The following is a 22,243-nucleotide window of genomic DNA, read 5'->3' on the forward strand; positions in this document are numbered from 1 at the left end:
CTGAAGCTGGGATTACACCTTAGTGTCTACTGCCACAGTAGGGCTGGAGCACGGGGTGTCAGTCTGAGACACTGGTGTGACACCACCACTTGAGTACTGATGGCTTTGCCTCCTGGCAGATCCCATGCCCCACGGCATCCCACATTCCTCCCAGGAGCCAGCACCCTACTCTGCCCACAGCTGGTAAGGAACAGCAGGGCTCTGTCAGCCCCTGTGTCCACCCTGGGGTGGCAGAGCCCTCCTCTGGGCCACCCAATATGCAGGGTGACCCTGTCACCTTTGCTTACACCCTCCTGTGTCAGCCACTGCACACCTGGGCAACACCTCAGACCCAGGGCATGTTCCCAGTATGGTGCTGGGAGCAGAGGGCTGCGTACAGTGCCCAGGGAAATGCTCCCAGGTCACCAGGCAAACCCTGTTTTTATTTCATGTACACTGTCAGCACAAACAGAATATTTTGTTCCCTGACCAGAACACAGAGCTCTTCCCATGGAGCACCCTGAACTCTGCTGCTCTCAGACCAAATCACAGGAATGATGCATCCCCCCCAGTCTCCACGGCCTCAGGAAGAGCTACAATAGATAAATGGCACCATGTCTAAGAGCAACATAGAAACAGCCTTGCTGGGCTCCTCCTCAATGTTGCAGTGGTCAGCTGCTTCAGGAGAAGGCATCTAATTACATGTGCTCCCTTCATGAACCCACATGGAAAACAAGGAAACATGCCAGGAGGTTAGGCTGAATTTTTTCCTGACTATAGGTAGAGAGTGAGTGTATATGGTGAAGCCTGAAGACTGCAGTCCTTTGGTTCACAACAGAGGATTAATAAGCTGAGTTTGATCACTCAGCATTCCAGAGCAGGAGTCCCATGTTCAGACTCCATGGAATAAAATCACGTGAAAGCCCATTTAGCTGAGAGCACAAGTTAGAATCAAAATATTTACATGGCTGCTGCACATTGGCAACGGGAATCCTTGTCTGGTTGCCAAACACTGGTGAACAATCAGAACTGTTTGCTGGGTGGCTCTGGCACTGACAAGGATGACTGTTTTCTTCTCAGTTGTCAGCATACCCCTTTGCTCTCCAAAAGGCAGAAGCACAACTGCCAACCCAGCCTGCTACTTGTTCTCTTCCAGCTATACTCTCTAGCAGAATCAGAGGGACAAAGGGAAGAAGTACCTGTTTGTGGACCTCAGGGCATCTCCTTCTTCCCTGCCAGCAGCACCTGAGCAGTCAGCCATGATCAGCTTAAGCAATACCTCTCCTGCTGCACCTTCTCATCCCGACAATCATTTGTATATCTGTATATCTGACCCTTCCTAGCAAGCAGAATGAACCTATTTAATGAATACTTGCATATTCTTCCCCCCTCTGAACACACCTATAAGCCAACAGAGATGTAATTCACGCTGCATCCCAGACAAGAAAGCTTTTACCAGCAGGATGATTTTCTGGTGAAGCATGTGCTGGATGCATGACCGTTGTGAGCTTACACTGGAGAAGCTTCTGGAGTCCTTTAGACAAACAGATCCCTGACCAAGCAGGATTTACACGTGTTTTGTCGTCTTTGTGCCGCAAGCAGCTGCCGTGCTCGCTCCTGTCAGCAGCAGGTAAAGTTCTTCTTATACAGAGTGTGTGAGGGAGCTTGGAATGGGCTGTGGGACCCCTGGGGTAAATCATGGCATAGGGCAGTGCTGTCACTGCCTGGTGACTCTGGCTTGACATCAGAGCTGAGTTTGAGACCTGCTTGTATTCGTGGCAGCTGCAGAGATAACTGTCAAGTGACTTGTTTTGCAAGAGCCTTTGGACAGAAGGAATTTAGCAGAAATGAAGGATCAGAGGGTAGGGTGCATGTCCACGATGGGCTTCCAGCAAAGGCTTTGAAGTGGGCTTTGGGGACTATTAAAGAAAAAGTTAATTTATTTCCCAAACTGAATACGTTCCCTAGGGAAAAAACAAAAGTTTGGGCTGAGAATGCAACCTGTCTAGTTGGGACAAACCTTTTGGAGGTGTTTGGCCCAGAGAGAGAGGAGATAAGGTCTGTGGGGAGAAGCGGCCGGGAAGGGGGAAGGGATGAGTGAAATTGCCCAGAAGCAAAGCAGAGCCACCCTCTTTGCAATGAAAAGCTTTATCATCTCTGCACAGATTAGTGGAGCTAAAAATAGCTGCAGCTCAAAGTAAACAGTTTTTTGAGTGTGCTCTGCCCTGCTGGAATGCCAGCCCCACATTGAGACACCATGCCAGCAGCCACGACCATGTCCCTGCTGCCCCAGTGCCCAGAGGGGCTCCCCACAGCCAGGCTGGACTCCTCGACCCTTCCTGCTAATAGGGGTGACCCCAGAGGGTCACTAACGAGTTTGGCCTCATTATAAGCTTTTTTTGTGCGTTTCACTTGTTGAACCTTTCTGGATGAGCAACTTCCATAAAAACAAAATGGGTCTGAAGGCTGGGTAATTCATTCACACGTCCTGACACCCACTCTTTAAATCAACAGCAAACTGTGTCCTTCCCTTGACAGCAAAAAGAGTGGCTTGTCACTAAAGCTGCTTTTACCTGTCTGTTTCCTTTCTCACGAATCTCCGAGTGAAGCTGTTATTTCATGGCTGAAGACATCCACACTTGCCTTAGGGAGCCCAGCACATCACCGAAATATGTCCTATGTTTTTTTTTTAATCAAAAGTTGTTTATTTAAAGCATTTCTTTTATGGGAGGAAGTCAGATTTTTTTTCCAGTGCGTATCTTGTGCCATTCCACGTTTCCTTGCAATCTTGATGACATCAAGTGACACAGAGACCTCAATGCCTGGGAAATGCAGCGGGAAGCTGCTCTTACGTGAGGAGGCTGCACGCTGCATCAGTGCTGCTCTAACCCTGGCAGCAGGGGCTGCTGAGGGAAGCGACGCTCAGGCTGCAAAAACACTCGGGTCAGAGGCAGGTCAGATCCTTCTGAAGTGACAGCTTGGGCTCCAGAGCTTCCCAGAGGGTCCTTTGTGCTGGTGGATTTCTTGCCAGAGCAGGCAGCATGCAGTCCAGCACGGCAGAGCTGCTCCAGGGCTGGGTTTCTTTACATTAGCACCCTCGGGGATACTCTCACCTCATTTTGACACTTGCCCTACGAGGTTGCTCTGTCTTTATCCCTCCTCCAGCTAAAGGTTGGCAGTCACCCCACAGGACAGCTCCTTGCTCTTCCCTGAGCCGTGCTCTCCCACCCCATGCTGCACCAGAGCAGTGAAGGTGGCACCCACAGCATGGGCTGCTGGGTGCTGTAGGACCATCCCTTCCCTGAGGAATTGTTCTCTGCATCCCACTTGGTGCTGCAGGACTAAAAAGTTCACAATGTACTGCAGGCCAACTGCATGGTCACCAGCAGCAGAGCCAACCTCGGGTTGTCCAGAGCAGCAATGGCATCACCACCAGTCCTATACTACACAGGATAGCACAGTATGAGGCAGATGGATGCAACAGGCAGCAAAAACCTCATCAAAGAGGTAAAGTAGAAGCCACTAATGGCTGATTGTGGCTGCAGCTGAGTCAGTCAGCTCAAGGCTGTGACACCATCCATCACACAGAGCGTGCCATGCCCGGCAGCTCTAACATCTGCTCCTGACAGTGAGATAGGAGCCACATCTATCCACAGCCCACACCTCCGGGTGAATGTCTTTTGGTGGACAAAGCAATAGGACAAGAGATGGTGAACATGAGAACCAGTTAGAAATTTGGGTGTATTTCTGGAGTAAAATGCTGAGTTCCGTTTAAGAACGGGAAGAGTGAACACATTGAAAGCCACATATTTTTATCCTAATGCCTTAAAATTTCAAGCAAACTCAGGATTCTCCCCACTCACACCCCTTGTGGAAAAAAAAAAAATTAAATATACAACCTGTAGAAAATCCTAAGCTGCATTTTTCTACTTAAGAAGAGTTTTGATGGGAAGTGTTTGACCAGCTCTTGTAGGGGATGGTATTCAATGAGAAAGTCACTGTAAGGACACATGAGTATGTGCAGAAAAGGATGGACTCTTTGGTGGATGCTTTGAGGGGCTTGTTTCCAGAACCACACACAGGATTGGGAGGTTTGAGCAACACAAGACTATTACTTTAGGAGTACATATTCTGAGCTCTTGGCTTTCCAAAGGGCTTGGTTGCTGCCACTGTTCTATGCTGCCTGTGCTGCAAGGGTGCTGGCCACAGGCTGCCAAGGAAAAGCCTGGGTAGCCGGTGTAGAGTTTGTATCCTTACCAGACTTGGCCTCCAAACCCTGCAGTCCAAGCTGTAAAACCTTCTGGACTGCTTTCAAATGTAAGCTGGAGTAAAGGGAAAACTGCAGCCTTGGCCAGGCCAGCACAGCAGCCTCCTGAGGCTGTGCAGTCCCTTGGCACAGAGCAGCAGAGCCCTCCTCCCTTCCTGGCATCTCATGAAGACGGGCGGGGCATTGTGGTGAATCCCTTACTGCTACTTTCGAGCGAGTAGCACAACATGTGACTCAAAACCACTGGAGAGAGATGAGTTCTGCCAGGTGATACATCTCAGGAAATCAAATGGGCTTTCTGGGACTGGTTTTGAACTAAAACTGATTCGAACCAGGAGGTTACACGAGGTCAGTTTGGGGATGCTCTGAGCACGGGTATGTTTTGCTCTGTTGAGCTCCATTCCCCTTCCTCCGTGCATCAGTATTGTCATCAGGGTGTTTCCTGCACTGCTTGTTGCTGCTGTTGGTGTTTTTATCTCTTCCTGTGAGCAATGGAAGGGCTGTGGGTATTTTCCAGCGTGGTTTTGGGCATGCACAAACAGACTCTGGCTGGAGGTGGTGATGGCAGCAGAGGTGGAGAAGGTCCAGCTGCACAGCTGGTGCTGGGGCGAGAGGAAAGGCTGGTGCTCCTCACCTGGCATTGTGTGGCTCTGTCATGGCAGAGCTGCAGGATGGCAGAGCTGCCTCTTCTGTGCCTGTCTGGTGCTCAGAGAGACGGCAGGTTGGGAAAGCCAAGTGCTCCTGGCTCACACTGCTCACTTTGCATACAACCCAAAACAAAAGCTCGCCCAGCTCGAGTGGGGACGAGAACCATTCCTTGGCAAACCCCCTTTGTGATCCCCAGTTGAGTTGTGTCACTTCTCCCCCTCACAAGGACACTGAGTGTCCTTACAGCAGGGATGGAGCACATCTTTCACTCTCTCAGCAAAGCAATTAGCACTAATGAGCTGTTCCAGTCTGGCAGGGCTGGGCAGGAGCGCTGGCCCAGGGAACGACTGCAGCCACCTTGATTGCTTGGCTTCTGTCACTCCATGGGGGCTCCAAGGCTGATGTGACACAGGGAGGTGATGCCAACCAGAGGGATGTTCCTGGCTCCCCATGGTGCCAAGAACAGCCAAAATTTCCTCTTCTTCTGAAGTGGCCCCAAGCTCTTTGAGAGCTCACAGGCTGTGCTTCACACAGCAGGGTGGATACAAAGGTACCTGCTCAATATGTGGTACTACCTTGCTCATAACCCCTTCCCCTCTTAAATCCAGGTGCTGTCACCAGCTCTGGACTTCACACCCAAATAAGGCTGGCACCCAGGGGCACATGAGCTGAAGCAGTCTTGGATTTTACCCCGTGGGAGCCAGTGGAGCAAAAAGCCTTCCAAAACCACACAAAGCTGTATTTTTCATGGGAGGCATTTACCCGCTGCTACACTTGCTAGGATAGCTCAGGCTGCACAGGGTGTGATGGCATCTTCGGCCAGGCCCTGCTGGAGAGGATAAACGGCGGGATCCATCTGGGACATGCATCCAAACAATGTGCCGGAGAGACCCGGGGGCAACAGCAGGCAGGCACGAGGGAGCGCCCGGCAGCAAAAGCCACAGCGCTGAGCACCGAAGGGAGGATGCTCGGGCACACGCAGCTGCCGGGGGATGGGGTTACAAGCCGAAGCTAAACAAAGATCCCTGTGAAAAGGAAACGGATCCCTCCCGCCGACTGTAAGGTAGGAGCCGAGCGGGAGCTGCTTGACATCATCGGGCAGAGCATTGGATTACAGCGGGCAGGGACTGACTCGAGGAGAGCAGAACACGCCCCTTGGCCCCACAAGTGCAACTTCATTTAGCAGCTCCCAGCAGAAGGAAACCGCGAGTCTGAAACCGGTCGCGGCTCCCCCGGGGCCGGCTTGGCTGCTCTCCAGGGCAGGGACGGCAGGAGGGTGTTATCCAGCCGGGAGCCCTTCCCGGGCGGCGGGAGCGCGGAGCTCGGGATCCGAGGAGCAGCGGGAGCGGCTGTAAGTGGGGCTGGGCGAGGGGCTGGCGAGGTGGGTGGCCGGGACACCTGCCCGGGGTGCAGCGAGGGGGCCGCGCTCCTGCCACGGCCGCGCCGCGGAGCGGGGCTTTGTGGAGGGAGGGAACGCTTAACTTTTTACCCAGCCAGCTGCGAACACCGAGGGGTTTGCTGCCCGGCAAACCGTGGGCTAAAAAAAACCCAGCTGCATCCCGGGTTTTTTTCCTCTGCTGTCGGGAGAAGCCGCGTGCAGGCTGATGGCAGGAGGCGGCTGCTGCTTCGCCTGGAAAATAACGCGGATCGGCGCGAAGGGGTAGCGGGGAGAGCAGGCTCGGTGGTTGGAAATCACAAAGGACCAGTGGATCAGTGACGCCCGTGGGGATTTCTGGCCTCATTTCTAACATGCGTCCGTTTATTCTGAGCGATTCGCCGGAGGGAATCCCTTAGAGCGTCGGGGTGGCTCTGCGCTCGCACGGGCAGGGATGCCGGGCGGTGGGACAGGCTGTGGGACGGGCACCCGGCGTGCCGTCTGTGCGGGGCCGTGGTGGGAATCCATCCTTCGGGCTGTCAGGAGCCGTAGGAGCTGCCCGGGGCTCCCCTCCGAGCTGCGGGCACGGGCGACAGCTTTGCAGAAGCGGGCTCGGAGACTCCCTGGCATCCAGCTTTCCAAGCAAATGTTTTAAAAGGCGAAGACTCGGGATAAAAAAAGAAGTGCTGTGTGGTGGTATTCTCAGGAGGCTTTGCAAATTCCTCCACCTCGGAGCTGTGTGCGTTTCTCTCCTCTCTCTGGATTCCCCTAAGCAGCTGGTAGCGAGCCGCGGTGGGGGGGCTTTCACATGCATGTAATGCCTTGGCCCCAAAAGCGTCTTTGGGAAATTTCCCTTTGCTTGGAAGGGGTAAATGGTTCTGCAGAACAAGAGCCAAGTATAGCTGTGAACCCAGAGGCAATGCCCTGGGTGGATGGGCTGGTGACTCAAAGCAGGACACGCTGGGGTCAGTGAGCAAGAGGCAGCTGCAGCAGTGAGAGGGTGAGGGGAGACTTAGGAAGTGGGGATGGCTTGGCCAAGTGGCAGAGCCCCTCGGATGGTGGCAGCCCCTCAAGCTCTGGGCTGCTTTCTCGGCGTGCCTGGCTTGGTTACTGGGGGACAGTGCTTGGCTTTGGAGACTCGTGGCTGGAAAGAGCCACCATGCTAATGTGTGGGCACCCAGCTGAGAAATTGTCACTTCCCAGCTCTCGTGAGGGATGGTGTTGGGGAAAAAAGGATGTATGAAGAGATCCTCTGTGGCTGGGTTCATTTACAGTGCAGATATAGGTCAAATGGCCATTTACAGCGTGGATATACCAATAGTGCTTAATATACCTCAGGCACAGAACAGAGCATTGAGTCCTCCAGGCAGTTCCACATGCCATCAGTTTTGGGGACACTTTCCAGATAGTGCAAACTCATATGCCTCAGAGAACTGGAGACCATTAACTACAGTGCTTGGGCTTCCAGCATGGGCAGCTTGGTCATGAAGAGATGAAACCCAGGAATGTTCATAGCTGTGCATCTTCTGTACCCAGGTGGACAGTTCTGAGGACGTGTACAGGCACAGGGTGAGCTAGAACACAGAGTTTTGCTTTCTTCCTTTATCTTCTTGTTCCGAAGTAAATCTACTTTCGAGCCCACTCAGAGGAATACCCGCAGGCACACAACCCTGCCACCCAAAATAACTATGGAAAACATTTTCTAAGTTGCTGACATTTCCTGATCTCCCACATTTCAGAGCCAGTTCCTGCAGCATACTGCTGTGCATTAATGCCTCCAGCCTGTCTGGGCACCCAAACACCAGCATCATTACTATTCTGCAGATCACAGATGATTTTCCTGGGCTCACACAGGTCTGGGGCAGAATCGGGAGTGAATCTACAAGTCCATAAAGAACAGCAGAAGCTTCAGCCCAGCTTTTTGTTTGCCTCTCTGTGTCAACCTGTTCTGGTCTCTCCCATCTTCACATTCCATTTGTTTCTCCACACTCCTAGGGGTTTCCTTAATGTCACCAAAGCTCTTTGCATGGGCTGATCCAGAAAACAAATTTTCCGTCACAGCACCTGTTTTGGAGAGGGGAGAAAAGCCCAGTGTTTCTAGTTGTCTTTAGCTCATGACTAGAAAAAGCCAAGTCATAAGGGATGTTGCTCCCCAGGCTTGCCAGCACCAGCCCGTGAGAAGGGAGGGTTCAGGTGTTCCATGGGCTTTGTCCCAAGTTCCTCTTGATGGCAGTTAAGGAGGTGGAGACACCACTCCAGGTCTTGGCTGGTACCTGTAGCACGAGCAGGAAGAGCAGTTGGACTATGAACTGCCTGGGCCCCATTTCAAAAGTCTCACTGCCCTCGAGCCTGGAGGTTTATGTACTTTACTCCACTCATTTCTGGTTTCCACAGTGAGTTCCCAAGCACTCTCCAGTGCAGCCAGGGTGTTCTTTGCACAGCTCCTGCACAGCAGCTCTCATGCAGGCACGTTGCTGGTCACAAGCTGCTGCCTCGGGAAGTCCCCGGCGGGCACCGAAATGCCATTTCTGTTGATACTTGCAGTGATGTAAGAATCCAAACATATCCCCACCAGAGCGTCATCAACTTTACTGGAATTACTGTTTCCACAAAGTGTAATTAATCTGTGGTGCTCATTGCCATGAGATATCAGTGGAGCAAAGAGCTCTGAAGGCATTTTAATGGGTACCAGGTAGTTATCTGGGTAACAAAACAATCCTGGGTGTGATTAAGAGGATATTGCATTTTAAGGATTATAACACCTCCTGGTTCAGAGTCATTACTGACTTATGAAAAACATTCCATTACAATTAGAGGTTTTCTTGTACCAAGGATGCCAGCTGCTGCTGCAGACAGGACACTAAACAAGGCAGTCTGGCTGCTCTGGGAGGACCAGGCTCCTGTTCTGATCAGCCATGTATGCAGCCTGTTGTTTACCCAGCAACCAAGAGACACGAGAATAACCTTCTCTCCTCTGCCATCACCTTACTTGAAACCAGAAAGGATTTCCTCTGTGGATCAAAGCAGCACCGTAACAGCTGTTGTGTGGAATAATGCTGAATTCAGCCAAAAAACATTCTGGGGCATGGTTTGGGTTTTGGTTTTTTTTTTGGAACACACATTCATTTTGAAGCAATGCTGAGAGGACCAAGGTTGTTTCATGTGTTTGTTCCTTTTGGATAACAGCTGGTCAACATGGAGAAAATCTAAACCTCAAACGTGCATCATCTGCATTGGATAGAACAAGAGGAAATGGCCTCAAGTTGCTCTAGGGGAGGTTTAGGTCAGATATTAGGAAAAATTTCTTAACTGGCAGGGTTGTCAAACACTTTACCAGTCTGCTCAGGAAAGTGGTGGAGTCAGTATCCCTGGAGATGTTAAAGAGACATGTGGATGTGGCACTTGCAGACATGGCAGGGTTAGATTGGTGGTTGGACTTCATGACCTTAAAGATCTTTTCCACTCTAAATTATTCTATAATTCTGTACTGGTGCCCTTGTAATTCATTCCTGATGGGTATGGATATAACTATCCAATGAACATTTCCACTGGGGTCCCAAAATAATCCTGTGTACCTTGATGGGCTATAGGACTAGATTAGGAAATGTGGTGCTCCTTAACAAGTCACTTCAGCCCATCCTTAGTTACACTGCATGGATTAACACACCTCACCACCATTAAATCTCCAAACTCCCCGTGTGGGATGTTTCCTGGCCTTTCCAGCTCTGCCCATTGCCCAGGGAGCAGCAGGAGCAGGTGAGCCAGAAGAGGACAAGCCTTTGTGGATGGAGCAAGGGGCTCAAAAAACTTGCAGACTCCAGATGCCCAAGTAGGGGCTGTGGGCAAAATCCAAAATCAGCTTTTTTTTTGAGAGAGAAAATGGGGAGTTCCCACCGTGTCCCATCTGGAACAAAGCTGCTCAGTGGTAACTTGTACTTCAGAGCATCGTTGCTCCAGTTTGCTTTAAGCTTCCCTTGGCAGAGGGCCAGGTATATTGAGATATTTTGCAACACTCCTGAATTGCTGGAGGTTTAACTGTTTGGGCTGTGTAACACACGAACCAGAGCGGGGCAGGAAGGCAAAGGAGGAAAATAAAGACTTGTGGGTTTCCAAAGCTGGCTTTCTTCCTTTTCCTGCTTTTGTTTGCCTGCTTGGTGCCCCAAAAGGGCGATACATATTCCCAGAGTTGTGGGAATGCTGTTTCTTTTCCGGTCCAGTGTTTCCAGTAAGCACTTTGCTATAAATGAGGTAAACACCAACAAAAGTGTATTGTTAAATCCCTGTGTCTTTGTTTAGCTGCTGTCATGATCATAATTAGCATTTTCCACTTCTGTAAGCCTGTCATCTGCAGATCTGAAAGTGCTTTAAGTTATTTGAAGCATCTAACAGGGGGAGGGAGTATTAATAACTCCATATAACAGATGGGCAAACTGACACACAGAAGCAGCAAGTGCCCTGTCCTTGAAGCAGGACCAGAGCCAGCAAGTAGTCAGCTCCAACTACAAAGTTTTGAAAGTGGGTCAGAAAAACAAAGAAAAAGGCTGTGGATCTGTCCCAGTTTGGAAAAGGATGAGAAATAGTTCCAGTCACAGTGGTGCTCAACCCGGATGGCCCAGACAGATGAATTGCTAGATGAGCTACTGCTTATATGGTTAAATGGTTCATCTCTTGATTCCTGTTCTGCTAATATTTGTCCCTGGGACAAAGGGAAAAAACCAGTCCATAATGTTCCAAAAACCTCAGAAGGCTGAAACAGCTGCTAAAATAAGCAAGTGTCTTGTTGGCTGGGCTCTGCAGGTCAAGGGATTGCAAGGCACCCACAGATGTTGAGGCCACAGAGGAAATGTCTTTGAGCAGTGCTTGGGGACAGCAGGAGGAGGCTCAGCTGTGCACAAACAGCAGAGACACAAGGAGCTGGACACAGACCCAGTGAGGCACCAGAACTATCAGATCAAACTTCCCCTTTCACCTTGGAGAAGCCAGTATGGAAGTTTCACTTCTTTAAATGGCAGCAGAGCTGCAAACCAATATCCACTTATACCCTGAGGCAGCTGCTGGGTCACCACTGTGCAGGTCAGGAGACATGAGTTGCCTCAGTTCTCCCCAGCACCTGTGGGAGGGCAGCGGAAGGGGAAGCAAAACCAAAGAGCCCTTCTCTGTGCAGCCCCAGCTGGTCTTTCCTTACACGTCAACCCCTTGGTTGGCATCTCCCTGCTCGCCAAGCCAGGCTCCACCTGAGCCTACCAACCCCCACCACCCCTCTGCCATCCTGGTCACAGACAGTGGAAAGAGCAGCTGAGCTTTGTGCTTCCCAGAATAAGAAGAGATAATGTTGTCTTAATTTTTTTTTTTCTTTTCTTCCCCAGAAGCTGTTGTCCTGCTCTGCATGAAGCTTGTTTGAAGTCATGTCCAGAAGGAAAGTCAACTGAATCAGGTAGGCATTCACACTCTGGACTGATAAAGTTTCTATTCACAGGGAGATATTATAAACAAAAATGGGTTTTTTCCTTCCTGTATCATAGAGTCACTTGACCTCCCTCTATATTCTGAATTACTAGATGCTAGAAGGCTGCTAAGAGGAAAGAAACATCAACAATTCTGCTGTAATGACTTCCCTGCTGTATTATTTACGCTTCACAGCCGTGTCCTTGTACCAAGCCGTGTTCCAGCACTGACTCCAAGGCAGGCCCCAGTGCCAATCCTGTGCACAGCCTCTCCCTGCCAGCAGTGGGGACATGGTGAGCAAACGCTGCTCCCAGGCTGCCCCCGCATGCCGTGCAGGGGAATGTTGTTTTCCTGTAAGTAACCATGTAAGGGAGTTTTGCCTTGCATTGTAGAGTCAGTCCAGCGAGATCCAGGGAATCCCCAAAGCTTAACCTTTTGTGGCTCCTGCGTAAACAGCAGATCCTTTCTGTGGTTTGACTTCTGTACCCCTCCGTGCTCAGATCATGTCACTGCCTTCTTTGCTCCTGCACTGAGCTGCCAGGGCTGTATTGTTTGAGATCTGCACTACAGGATCTCAGGACTCTTTGGTGCAGAGACACCCCGTGTCCTCCACCAAGGCTGCATTTCAGTGGACCATAAAACAGTTGACAATTCATTTCATTAGGAGATTTCCCTTTCCTGAGACTGTAAGTGGCAATGATCACTGAGCATCCCCAGTGTAATGTTACAGGCACATTTCGAGCACCACTGCAGCTCATATCCCTGGGGACTTGCACAGAGAGATCTACCCTGCCTGCAGGAAGGATCAGAAGCTGCTGTCACCTGACACAGCTCTACAGAAATTCTCCATCCATCACAGAAATCTTCCGTGAAGATTTCTACAGAGCTTTCCCTGCCCTGGTAGGAGTCCCAGCAAGATAGAACAGCCAAAGGGGCTCCTGATTCCAGAGGTTTGCAGGAGCCATGGAGTCACCTGAAAGGGCTTAGCTCAGCCACCCCAAACTGCCAGCCTGTTCTGAACTCTGACACTTCCCTTTCCTGCTGCATGTCAAGTACCAACAGCACCATCCCAGCCAGCCAACCCTTCTCACAGCCCCCAAAGACAGATCCTCCCCCGCCCTCACCTTGCCAGGCAAGCACTGCCCCTACCCTGGCATGGGGGGGTCTGCTAGTAGCTTTGTTCCCTGCAGGGGAGCAGACAGACAGGCAGCCAGCTCCAGGGAGCAGAGCTAAGCCTGGTTTTGCTAATCAGCCTCATTCTACACTGACACTCTTTAAGAGGTGCCCCAGTTATTTTTAGGCACCACTGGGAGCTGCCAGGGCTCTCTCACCTCAGGAGGCTTCACAGGTTTTCACTCAGCCTTTTACACTGCACTGAGTCAGGAGGACTCTTTGGATGCTGGATGCAAATTCCTGTGGGACTGTGCAAGTCTCAGCCAAGGCAGGTGGCTCTCAGCTTCACACTCCCTGTGCTAAGCAGAGCCCCCTCAACCAAAACCTGCGCAGTTACAGCCCTCACAACACCTCTGCCAAGCTGTGCTCCCCTTCCCAGCCACGCCAGCACTGCTTTCACACAGCAGCAGAGCTCAACTCCTCAGATCACAAAGAAGAACTGGACTAAATAGCTCTTTTTCCTGCTAGGCATAAAAATAAGGATTCATCCTTGCTTACCTCTGTCCTGTAGAGAGGTCTTCCTCAACCCAGAAGCAGAGCTACAGCATCAAGGCTTGCTATGGCTTCACCTTCCTCTTATATGTGACAAGGGCAGCTGTGCTAGAAAATAGCCCCAGCTGCATCTTCTCTGTGCTTATTTGACTTCTCCTTGCCCAGGGAAGCCTGCAAAGTGTTGGGGGGGGATGTGCTGAGGTTGAACATCCCTGGGCCAGGAATTCAAGTGGTTTTAGAAGGTGATGTTGACTCAGAGGTCAGTGCCCTGGGGACTTTTCTTCCTGAACGATCTGGAGGAAGGCAGGAAACCCAAGTCTGAAGGGGATCCCCATTGCAAAGGAATTCACCCCGTGGCCCAGGCATGATAAGGTGTCTGAACATCACAAGCAAGGAGAATACATGGAACACGGAACACAGCCTGCCACAGCAGCTGTGGGGCTTCTGCAGCTGGAGGGTTTAAAGTCCCTGATCTGTGGGTTGTCTGCTTTGCAAGTTCAGGCATTAGCAGATCTTCCACACAGTCACTGTTTTTGCTCGTGTAAAAATATGTTCACATCTAAAAGCAGCAAAAAAAAAATCTGAGAAAATAAAAGTAATGGAGAAGGGACTCATAGCTTTGAAAGGGCCCCTGCAGGGGACAGAGGGACCTGTCAGTGCTCATGGCAGTTCTGGGTAAACATGAGGGATCTGATTCTCTGCTCATTGCTCTGCAGAAGTCAGAGCAGTGTGTGAGCCTGGCTTGAGGGGGTGAAAAACAGGCAGAAAAAAAGTTGCCAGTCTGCCACGTTCTGAGGTTTACCAGGGCTGAATGTGCCTCATCCCCTCTGCCACTCATCCCTCAGAGGGACACGTGTCCTTTGGAGGTGGGGAAGAAACAGAGTGCTCCCTGATTTGTGAACATCTTGAAGCTGGGGGATGTGGAAAACAAGCTCGACCTGGGAACAAAACAAAAATACAACTGCTGTCACGGCAACTGTCTCCAGATGCACAAAGAGACCAATTATTTTCATTAATCAACTTATTGAGAAGCTGCAGAAGAGGCTTAAGCTGCAGCAAGGCTTGGTGCTTAGGGGAAGGGAGGAGCAGAGGGCTCCATCAGACCCCGGTTGCCAAGGCAAACCGTGATTCTTCCCATGGTGGAGGATTTTTGGAGCAGATGCTCAGCATTCATGTCCCATGGGGACTGGCAGAGGGGTGCTGCCTGCTCCAGGCTGGCAGCACTGTGTGGCCAGAGCTGGGCACTCGGCTGTCCCTGTAGCAGAGGGATGAGCGGATGGAGGACGGGCGGCTCTGTCCTGACATCACCCACACATCCATCCTGGCGGCTGAGCAATGCCCTCCCGCCTCCCCCAGCCTTCCCCTCTCCCCTGGGGACCATGGCAGCGCACACAGGGACTCACCCTACCCCTATGCCAAGGGTCAGCTGTGATTTTGAAATCTGTCTGGAGTGTTTCTTACATCAGCAGGAAGCCGGGCAGTGGCTGTGAGGGTGTGGGGCAGCAGGAGGTGCCTTGGGACAGTGGGGACACTGCACTGGGGGGGCTGGGGACGTGTCTTTCGGAGGTGGGGCGGGAGAGAGTTTGGAGAGCTTGGTAGAGCTAAATGCAAGGTTTGTGAAGTCACAGAGGAGTTAGTCTAAGCCTAATCTTAAACCTGGGGCTAAGCAATTAGTTATCAGTTCTACAGTGATCTTTATACTGTAAAACCAAAAGCAAAAGAAGGGATCTGTTTGTGGACATTGAGCCTCAGCTGTATCCCCTCTCCTCCTATAGGAATTACAATTTTCCACCAAGTCTTAGGGAATGCTAGAAGCTCTGTTCCTGCAAAACCATTGCAGTGGCTGGAGCAGCTGGGATATCTGCCCTGGCTGAATTTATTGTACTTAGTGTAAGAGCCAGAGGGTACAGAGTTATTACAAGAAATACCACAGCAAAAGCCTTCCAAAATACCAGTGTGCCATGCCCAGTTTGACATCTCTTCATCACTAAAGTGTGGTGAGGCTTTTCCACACTGTTCTTTACTGGGAAGAAGCTGCTCAGCACATGAGGTGGACACACCCTTCCATCGTAGGACATGAGGCTGCTGCCTTGCTCCTGCCTGTTTCTCACCCAGCCAGGAAACTTGGGGCTCAGCAGTTTGGAGCACATCAATTGTGGCCAGTAAGACCCACTCCCACCACATTTTGGAGAACACAGACCCAGCAGATGTGTCTGGTACACACCCTGTCACCAGCCTTACCAACACTTGATGCTTGTGCAGCCACTGCCAGACTGGGCTCCCAAAAGCAGCATCTTCATCCTAAGCTGCATCTTCAGCTCAGCTTCTGGCCATGAATCTAAGCTCTAGTGAGGGGTCAGGAGACATAATGAGGCCTTTAGCACGATCACAGGTCTAAAAATACCCCAATAACACCATTACAGAGCCCTTCTTTGATGTACAGCCCCTCACGCATGTTCCCAGACAAGATCCCAGTGGAAAATCTGCTGAAATTCCAGCTGGAGCTTGTCAGACAGTTGGTGGAAACCCCCTGACCTCAAGTGCTGGCTTCAGCCCTGCGTGATATTTTTTTCTCCTCGCTGGATCCAACTCTCCCAGCAGGAAACCTCACAGCAAACCCACAGGGAGCACAGAAATCCCGGTGCTCCCGTCTCTGTGCTCTACCAGGCCCCCCTCTTCAGTAAACCATCTCACTCTGTAAATATTTTAAAAGCCCAGCAGGGCTGTTGAGTATGTTTTGCTGTTGTTATGGATCCGGCCCCAGCAGGGGAGGTCTAATAATAGTCCCTGTACCCTGGAATGGAAGGGCAAGGGGCACTGCACAATGCACCACTCCATGCCTTGGTCCCTGCAGGTTGGCAAGGAAGGGCAGAGAAGTGGGATGTGATGCATGAGTAGATGGGGTCACATCCCCAGTCCCCAGCAGAAATTTGGAATTTCACCCTGGAACCATAGGTTTAATTTGGCTTCATGGCCAGGAGAGTGTTGTGTCCCCTGGTGTGACACTGTGCGGGTGGGAGAGCGTGTCCTGTGGGATGAGGGAGCCAACTCCAACCAAAACCTCCAGCTCTGTGTCCCAACTGCAGTGGACAGCGAGGGGCCACAGCTGGGCTGCAGCACCCAGAGCTGGGGCTGTGCTGGGCTCCTGCCAGCAGAGAGGAGGCACAGAGCAGCCCATCCTGCAGATAGCCACCATCCAGAAACAGCCCTTTCCAGCCATAAAAAGTTTAACCCAGACAAGGGAGAGATGCCATGTTGTGTGAAGGGTCTCCTTGAAAGTGGAGTCAGTGCTGAGTGTGACTGCAGCATCCATCCAATCCCGGGGATCAGCCCTGGCCACTGGCTCGGGTCACAGGGCTTGTGTTGGCCCTGCAGACACAGGGCCCTGTGCTCAGGGTAACCTGCCAGGAGTTTCCAGGTCATTTCTCTGCCACTCTTACGTTATTTGCAGTAACTGTTTGCTGTAGTCCTGGGATCTGTGCTGCGAAGCAGGCAAGAGGGATTTAAATGCAGGCTTGTCAGTGGGACTGAATAGGACATGGAACTGACCCAAAAGAAATGTCCCAGTTTGTTCTACCAAAAGGCAGAAGAAACATTTAACCCTTCAATTTCTCAGCATCCACATCCTAAATGGATGTCCCAGAACGAGTAGAGCTGGTTTAGTAGCAGCCCCCAGAGCAGAGCCAGCTGCTCTGTCAGCTGCTGGGAGACTTCCCTGGAAAATGCTGGTGAGCCCAGTTGCAGTCTGACAGCAAAACTGCCCTGGAAGTTAAGTCCATGCCAACGAAGCCAAGACTGTTAGAGCTCCACATTTTTTAGTCCTCACAAGACACTACAAAAAACTTAAGACGAGGCCAAACGGCAGGTTTGGCAGAACCAGGTTGCTTTGGGTGGATGGGAGCAGAGGTGGCTCTTGGGACACCCTTAATGTCAGTGGCAGCTTGTGAGGGGCTTCCTCACTTGTGACCAGCTGCTCTGGGACAGGCAGCAGCATGTCCCAGTGGCAGAGGGGACACAGCCTCCCTCCAAGCAGCACAGGAAAGCTTTTGAGGAATATACAGTGGGCAGCAGGTCCCAGCTTCCCTGCCCCATCCCTGTGGGCTGGCACGCTGTGCTGAGGGCACAGGGACTGTTTCTGTTACCATCAGCAGCAGGGAGGAAAGGGAGGGCAGGAAAGTGCCCTTGGGGACAGGCTGAATCACCTCTTTGAAGTGCCCTGGAAACCTTTGTGCACTGTATGTGTGTGCCATGGGATTATTCCCACAATGCCTGGCAAGAGCAGGCCCATCATCCCATCAGCCCACAGGAGTATGAAAAACCAAAGGTAGGTGATGCACCCCCCTTTGGACCCCCTGCCACCCCTAAGTGACTGTCCATGGTATCACAGTTTCAGGTTGAATTACCTGGGCAAGAGGGAAGGTGGTTCCTTTGTTGTCCCTGGCGGATGCTACAAGCTCTTACTGAGTAAAACCCGGTGGAACTGTTTTGCACATGCCTGGAAATGTGGAAGTGCTTGTTGAAAAATCAGGTTTTTCTATCAAAAATCGACTGCTTCCATCACCCTCTCAGTCCAACAGCTTCCTGGAGAAAAAGGCTGCAGTCTCTCTGCTAGTGTGGAGGGCTCTGCCTGCAAGGCTTTTGAGAGCCGCCCACCTTGAAAATCCCAAAGGAATTGCACAATTTGGAAAGCTTTGTTCGTAAATCCGCCCGTCTCCAGCTCCTTGCATGGAGAGCCGAAGGCAGGAACCCTCCCAGCCATGGAAATAAATAAATCACACGCGCCATCTCCCGGCCGCCCGGACCTGCACTCTTGGTGCCTTCTATTTTTAGTCAGGATCCCATCCTGTTCCCATGTGATGGGGCACTTTGTGGCTTGGCACAGCACTACCACTACTGTTGGCAGCTACATCAAGGAACACTGGGAAAATGCTGCATCCCAGGGGCTGGCTCCTGTCCCCACTTTGGGCACTCCATCCTAGAAACCAGGTGGTCCAGCCCTCAGTACAAGGGCAGGAGGACTCTGGAGCATCTCAGCTCTGGACTGGCCTCATGGATCACTCCTGGAGAAGTGGCCTTGTGTGGATCACTCCTGGAGAAGCCTCCCAAGTCCGTGTGACATCTCTGGCAGCTGCAGAAGGTCAGCAGCCTCTGAGCTCTGATGAGCTGTAAGGACTTGTCTGGGAATGATGGATGCTCAGCCTGTCCTGGGGAAAAGGCTCGTTGAGCTCATCCAGCCTGTTGCATCCAAAGCGTGTGCCTTGTCCCAGGGACAGAAGGAGGGGAGGTGAGGAAAAACAGCTGGGATATCTTGCTGGGACAAAGGATGCAGCTTTTCCCAGTGCTCATTTAATAGGGGCTAGATGGATGCCAAGCCCTTGGAGGAGATGGATGTTCGCAAGAATTTGCTGGATTTGGGGAAGCAGGATCTCCTGGGAGGTCTGGGTAGGCTGAGCCCCACATCCCACCAGTGAGCCGGTGCCAGCACTCCCTGATCTGACATCAGCACCGAGAGAGGAGTCCCTGGGGCTACCAAGACATACTGGTTTTCTGCAGGTTTGTGGCTACTGCACCCTGCTCAGCTCAGGAATGGGGGGAATTTAACCTCTTTCATCCCATCTGCTGCATCTCCTTCCTAGTGCCGTAACATTGGGTATTAGGCAGAGGAATGCAATTCCTGTCCAGTCTGGTGGTCTGCCAGCAGAATTCCCTGGTAGGAAAATCAATATTAAGCAGGATTTGTACAGGAAGCTGAGCAAACTTCTCTGGGTCATTAACCCCGAGGCACAAAAGGGAGTGAATGTGCATTAAACGTGCATGACTTTGTTTTCACTGCACATGTTTCTAATCCAGACCTGCTCCCAGCACTGACACCATCAGTGGAGCTAGAGGCGTATTTTACAGTGAGCAGAATCACAGATAAGACAACAATCTCTAACTTCCACACAGAAAAACAAACTAAGTGCCAAACGGAGTCTACAGGAGCAGGAACCGAGAGCTATGGGTTTCCCGTGACGAGGCAGCGCGTGCTCGCCAGCTCTGTGCCCAGGAGACAGGACACCCCGAGCTGCTGCAGCCCCTGCACTCCGTGTGCTGTGCAAACGCTGGCAAGGGAAACCCTGGGCTGAAGGGAAAAACCAGCAATTTAAGGATTCATCAGGCTGAGCTCGGAGCTGGCTCACAGCGGAGCTCGCGTGTGACAAGTGGCCGCTCCGAGCCTTTCTTTGTGCTGTGCCCTTGGCACGGGCACAAATCTGGAGTGAAGGGATCCAAGTGTCTCACAGAAGGGCTGTTTTTCACGTGTTAAAGTGCTTATCTCACAGCAGTCCAGGCCAACACTTCTTCAGTGACATCCCACAACCAGCGGAGGCCAGTACTGCTCCAAAGCCTCATACCTATAAAATACTCCTGTGTTCCTCCAGCTGTTCCCAGGGGTTCCGTCATTTCCCATTACAAATTCAGGTTGGGTCAGCACCCCTTCCCCCCTGCAGTGAGCCAAACTTGGCTTCTGTTCAAAGCTCCTGTAGCATTTTGAGGAGGAAGGAGGTCTCTCTCTGTAATGCTTTTTTTGAAGGGAAAAGCTGCTGCAGGCGACCTTGTGCGCCTAAAGGAGAAGGTTGGAAACTCCAAAGGAGAGAAAAACGCCTTGTCTGCCTCGGTTTGCAGTGGGAAGGTAGAACAAGGGCCAGTAAGGCAGCTGGGATGGATCCTTGGCACACTGGGCCACCCAGCACGGTGGGTCTCCCCACACGAGGGGGTTGATATCTGAGATCTCGGTGGCTGCTGAGAGAGGAACCAGAGCAGAGTTACAGGGGCTGTTTTTTCGTGCTGTAATTTAACCCCACGGAGCAGCCTCACCTGGAGGGAGCCGTGACTCGAGCCTTGCCGAGCATCCTCGTCCTCACAGCTGTGTTTTCTCCACAGTGTTTTGCAGGCGAATAGAGATGCAATGGAGGTAGAGTCCAGCACCTACACCGACTTCATCTCCTGCGACCGGGCGGGCCGGAGGAACGCTGTCCACGACATCCAGCGAGATGCCACCACCATCAGCATGCGCAAGCTGACCGAGGAGCTCGGCGACCTCGCCGTGCAGGGAGCAGGTGAGCTGCCACAGACACCGGCGAGCCCAGCTCCTGGCACAGGCTGGGAAGTGCTTGGCCACAGCAGGGGAGCAGTGGGTCTGCAGGTGGCAATGAGAATGAAGTCAGCTGTAGGAGTTACTGGTGGCTTGTGTCCTCAGCAGGGTGTAACTTTGCTTTCTTCCCAATCCTCCCTTTCGCAGAAAGCCAAAGAGATGCCTCCTCTTCTGACAACGACCCTGGAGCAAGACCAAAGGGGCAAGAAAGCAGCCCCTCCCCATGAGAGCGAACAGGGGGTGGGATGGGCAGGAGGAAGGCCTTGCTGTGAACATCAGACAAGAATTTGCAATTGAATCTGCGGACAAAAGCCAACCTGGAACAGCAAGTTGTCCGTCAGATGCCTCTGCTGCAACCATGTTTCTGTAGAGAGCCACAAGATGCTGTGCAAGGACTGGCACCTCCAAAAGACTTCTGCCCCCATCCCTAATGATTTAGAGCAACACTGCCGTGGTTGTAGTGACATGAGCCATTCTCAAGATGCCTTAGCTGCGATTTTCCCTTAGGGGGAAAACAGTTTCAGTAATAATAGACACATCAGACTCTCCTGTCCAAGGTACCTTCCTCCTTTGCAAATTTAGACTATTATTTATTCTGTTTCCATAGATTAGAAGTTCAGTTAATTGGTTTTTCTAAGCCTCACCTTCCATCTGCATCTTAGATCTGACCTGGCCTCTGGACTGTCCACGTGGCCCCTCGTCAGGGTGGGCAGTGGGGAGGGGACCTGACCAGTCCCACTGCCCTCATGTCCACACCACTCACCTGTGCTGCTGCTGCTTAGCATCAGGAAAGGACCAAAGCACAGCTCTGTGGGGATGAGCCCCACCTGGAGACCCAGCAGCACCAGCCACAGGCACCTTTTCGTTTGGGTGTCAGCATTTTAAGATGTTGTTAAGGGGAGGGGAGAAACAATTCGCTGGTTTGACTGTTGAAATTCAGGCTTAACTTTGCAAGCTGTTAGCTGAGATGATCTCTGGTAGGATCTCACACCATTCTCTCTTTTAGGAGACATGTTTTGTGTTAAAGATGGTTTGATAAAACTCTATAAGCTGTTGGAATAAATAACACAACCTTCAAGTACTGAAGGTGTTTTTTTCTGCCTCGATGTTTCTTCTTCCTCTGTTTTGCCTTGATCTGTGGGATGGATTTACCAGCTTCCCCTAACAGGGAGACACAGAGCTGTGCTACAAGAGAGTCCCCTCAGTTTGGGTCTATGAAACCCCCACGGTTTGCAGCCCCCAGGGGGAGGCAGATACAGTTGGGCACAGAACATTCTAGAAACAGGTTTCCCAGGTTTCCCACCAGGCAGTGCTTTTCCCATGGGCATTTCATCCACCTGTGGAGCAGTGCTCCCCTCCACGTTACTGCCCCAGAAGTCAAGCTCAAGGCTGGCTTGGGACTTGGCACACTGGCCCAGACACCAGCAGAACTGGTGCCAGTAGGAAGAGGCATCTTCCCTCTGCAGCACAGAACTAGGGGGACATTGCTGGCATTTCACCCAGCCCAGGCTGATCTCGATGGAGCAGCCTGGCTGGGACCAACAGCCCAACAGGCACAAGGCAGAGCTGCCCAGGGAAACACTGAGCTGGTGACACAAGGACAAGCATCACCCTGACAGCCCAGGGAAGAACTGAATGTTATGAGTTTGAGGTTTATCAGGGAAAACAAGGCCATAAATAAGGAGAGAAGCAGATGCCAGACAGAGGAAGAATTGTCTGTGGGCCTCTGAGA

At 51.7% G+C, this 22,243-nt stretch overlaps 1 protein-coding gene across 2 annotated transcripts; it reads left to right on the plus strand.

Annotated features, from left to right (window-relative positions):
* The first annotated feature begins 6,015 nt into the window (after nt 1-6,015).
* On the plus strand, nt 6,016-21,615 carry PKIG (cAMP-dependent protein kinase inhibitor gamma). 2 transcript variants are annotated; one of them, XM_027646026.1, is made up of 4 exons: nt 6,016-6,245; nt 11,636-11,703; nt 20,301-20,476; nt 20,659-21,615. In XM_027646026.1, exons 3-4 carry the CDS (start codon nt 20,326-20,328, stop codon nt 20,736-20,738), a joined length of 231 nt encoding a protein of 76 aa, XP_027501827.1. In that variant the 5' UTR covers nt 6,016-6,245; nt 11,636-11,703; nt 20,301-20,325; the 3' UTR covers nt 20,739-21,615. The 2 variants fall into 2 exon arrangements, with proteins under 2 accessions (XP_027501827.1, XP_027501828.1); XM_027646027.1 differs by having other exon boundaries at nt 6,016-6,242.
* The last annotated feature ends 628 nt before the right edge of the window (nt 21,616-22,243 follow it).

This window comes from Corapipo altera, unplaced genomic scaffold (genome assembly GCF_003945725.1).
Source record: "Corapipo altera isolate COAL_440 unplaced genomic scaffold, ASM394572v1 64, whole genome shotgun sequence".
NCBI classification, from domain to species: domain Eukaryota; kingdom Metazoa; phylum Chordata; class Aves; order Passeriformes; family Pipridae; genus Corapipo; species Corapipo altera.

Coding starts and splice junctions, on each gene's coding strand:
- PKIG (XM_027646026.1), top strand. CDS start 20,326: ATGGAGGTAGAGTCCAGCACCTACACCGACTTCATCTCCTGCGACCGG. Junction 20,477..20,658: donor CCTCGCCGTGCAGGGAGCAG/GTGAGCTGCCAC, acceptor TCCCTTTCGCAG/AAAGCCAAAGAGATGCCTCC.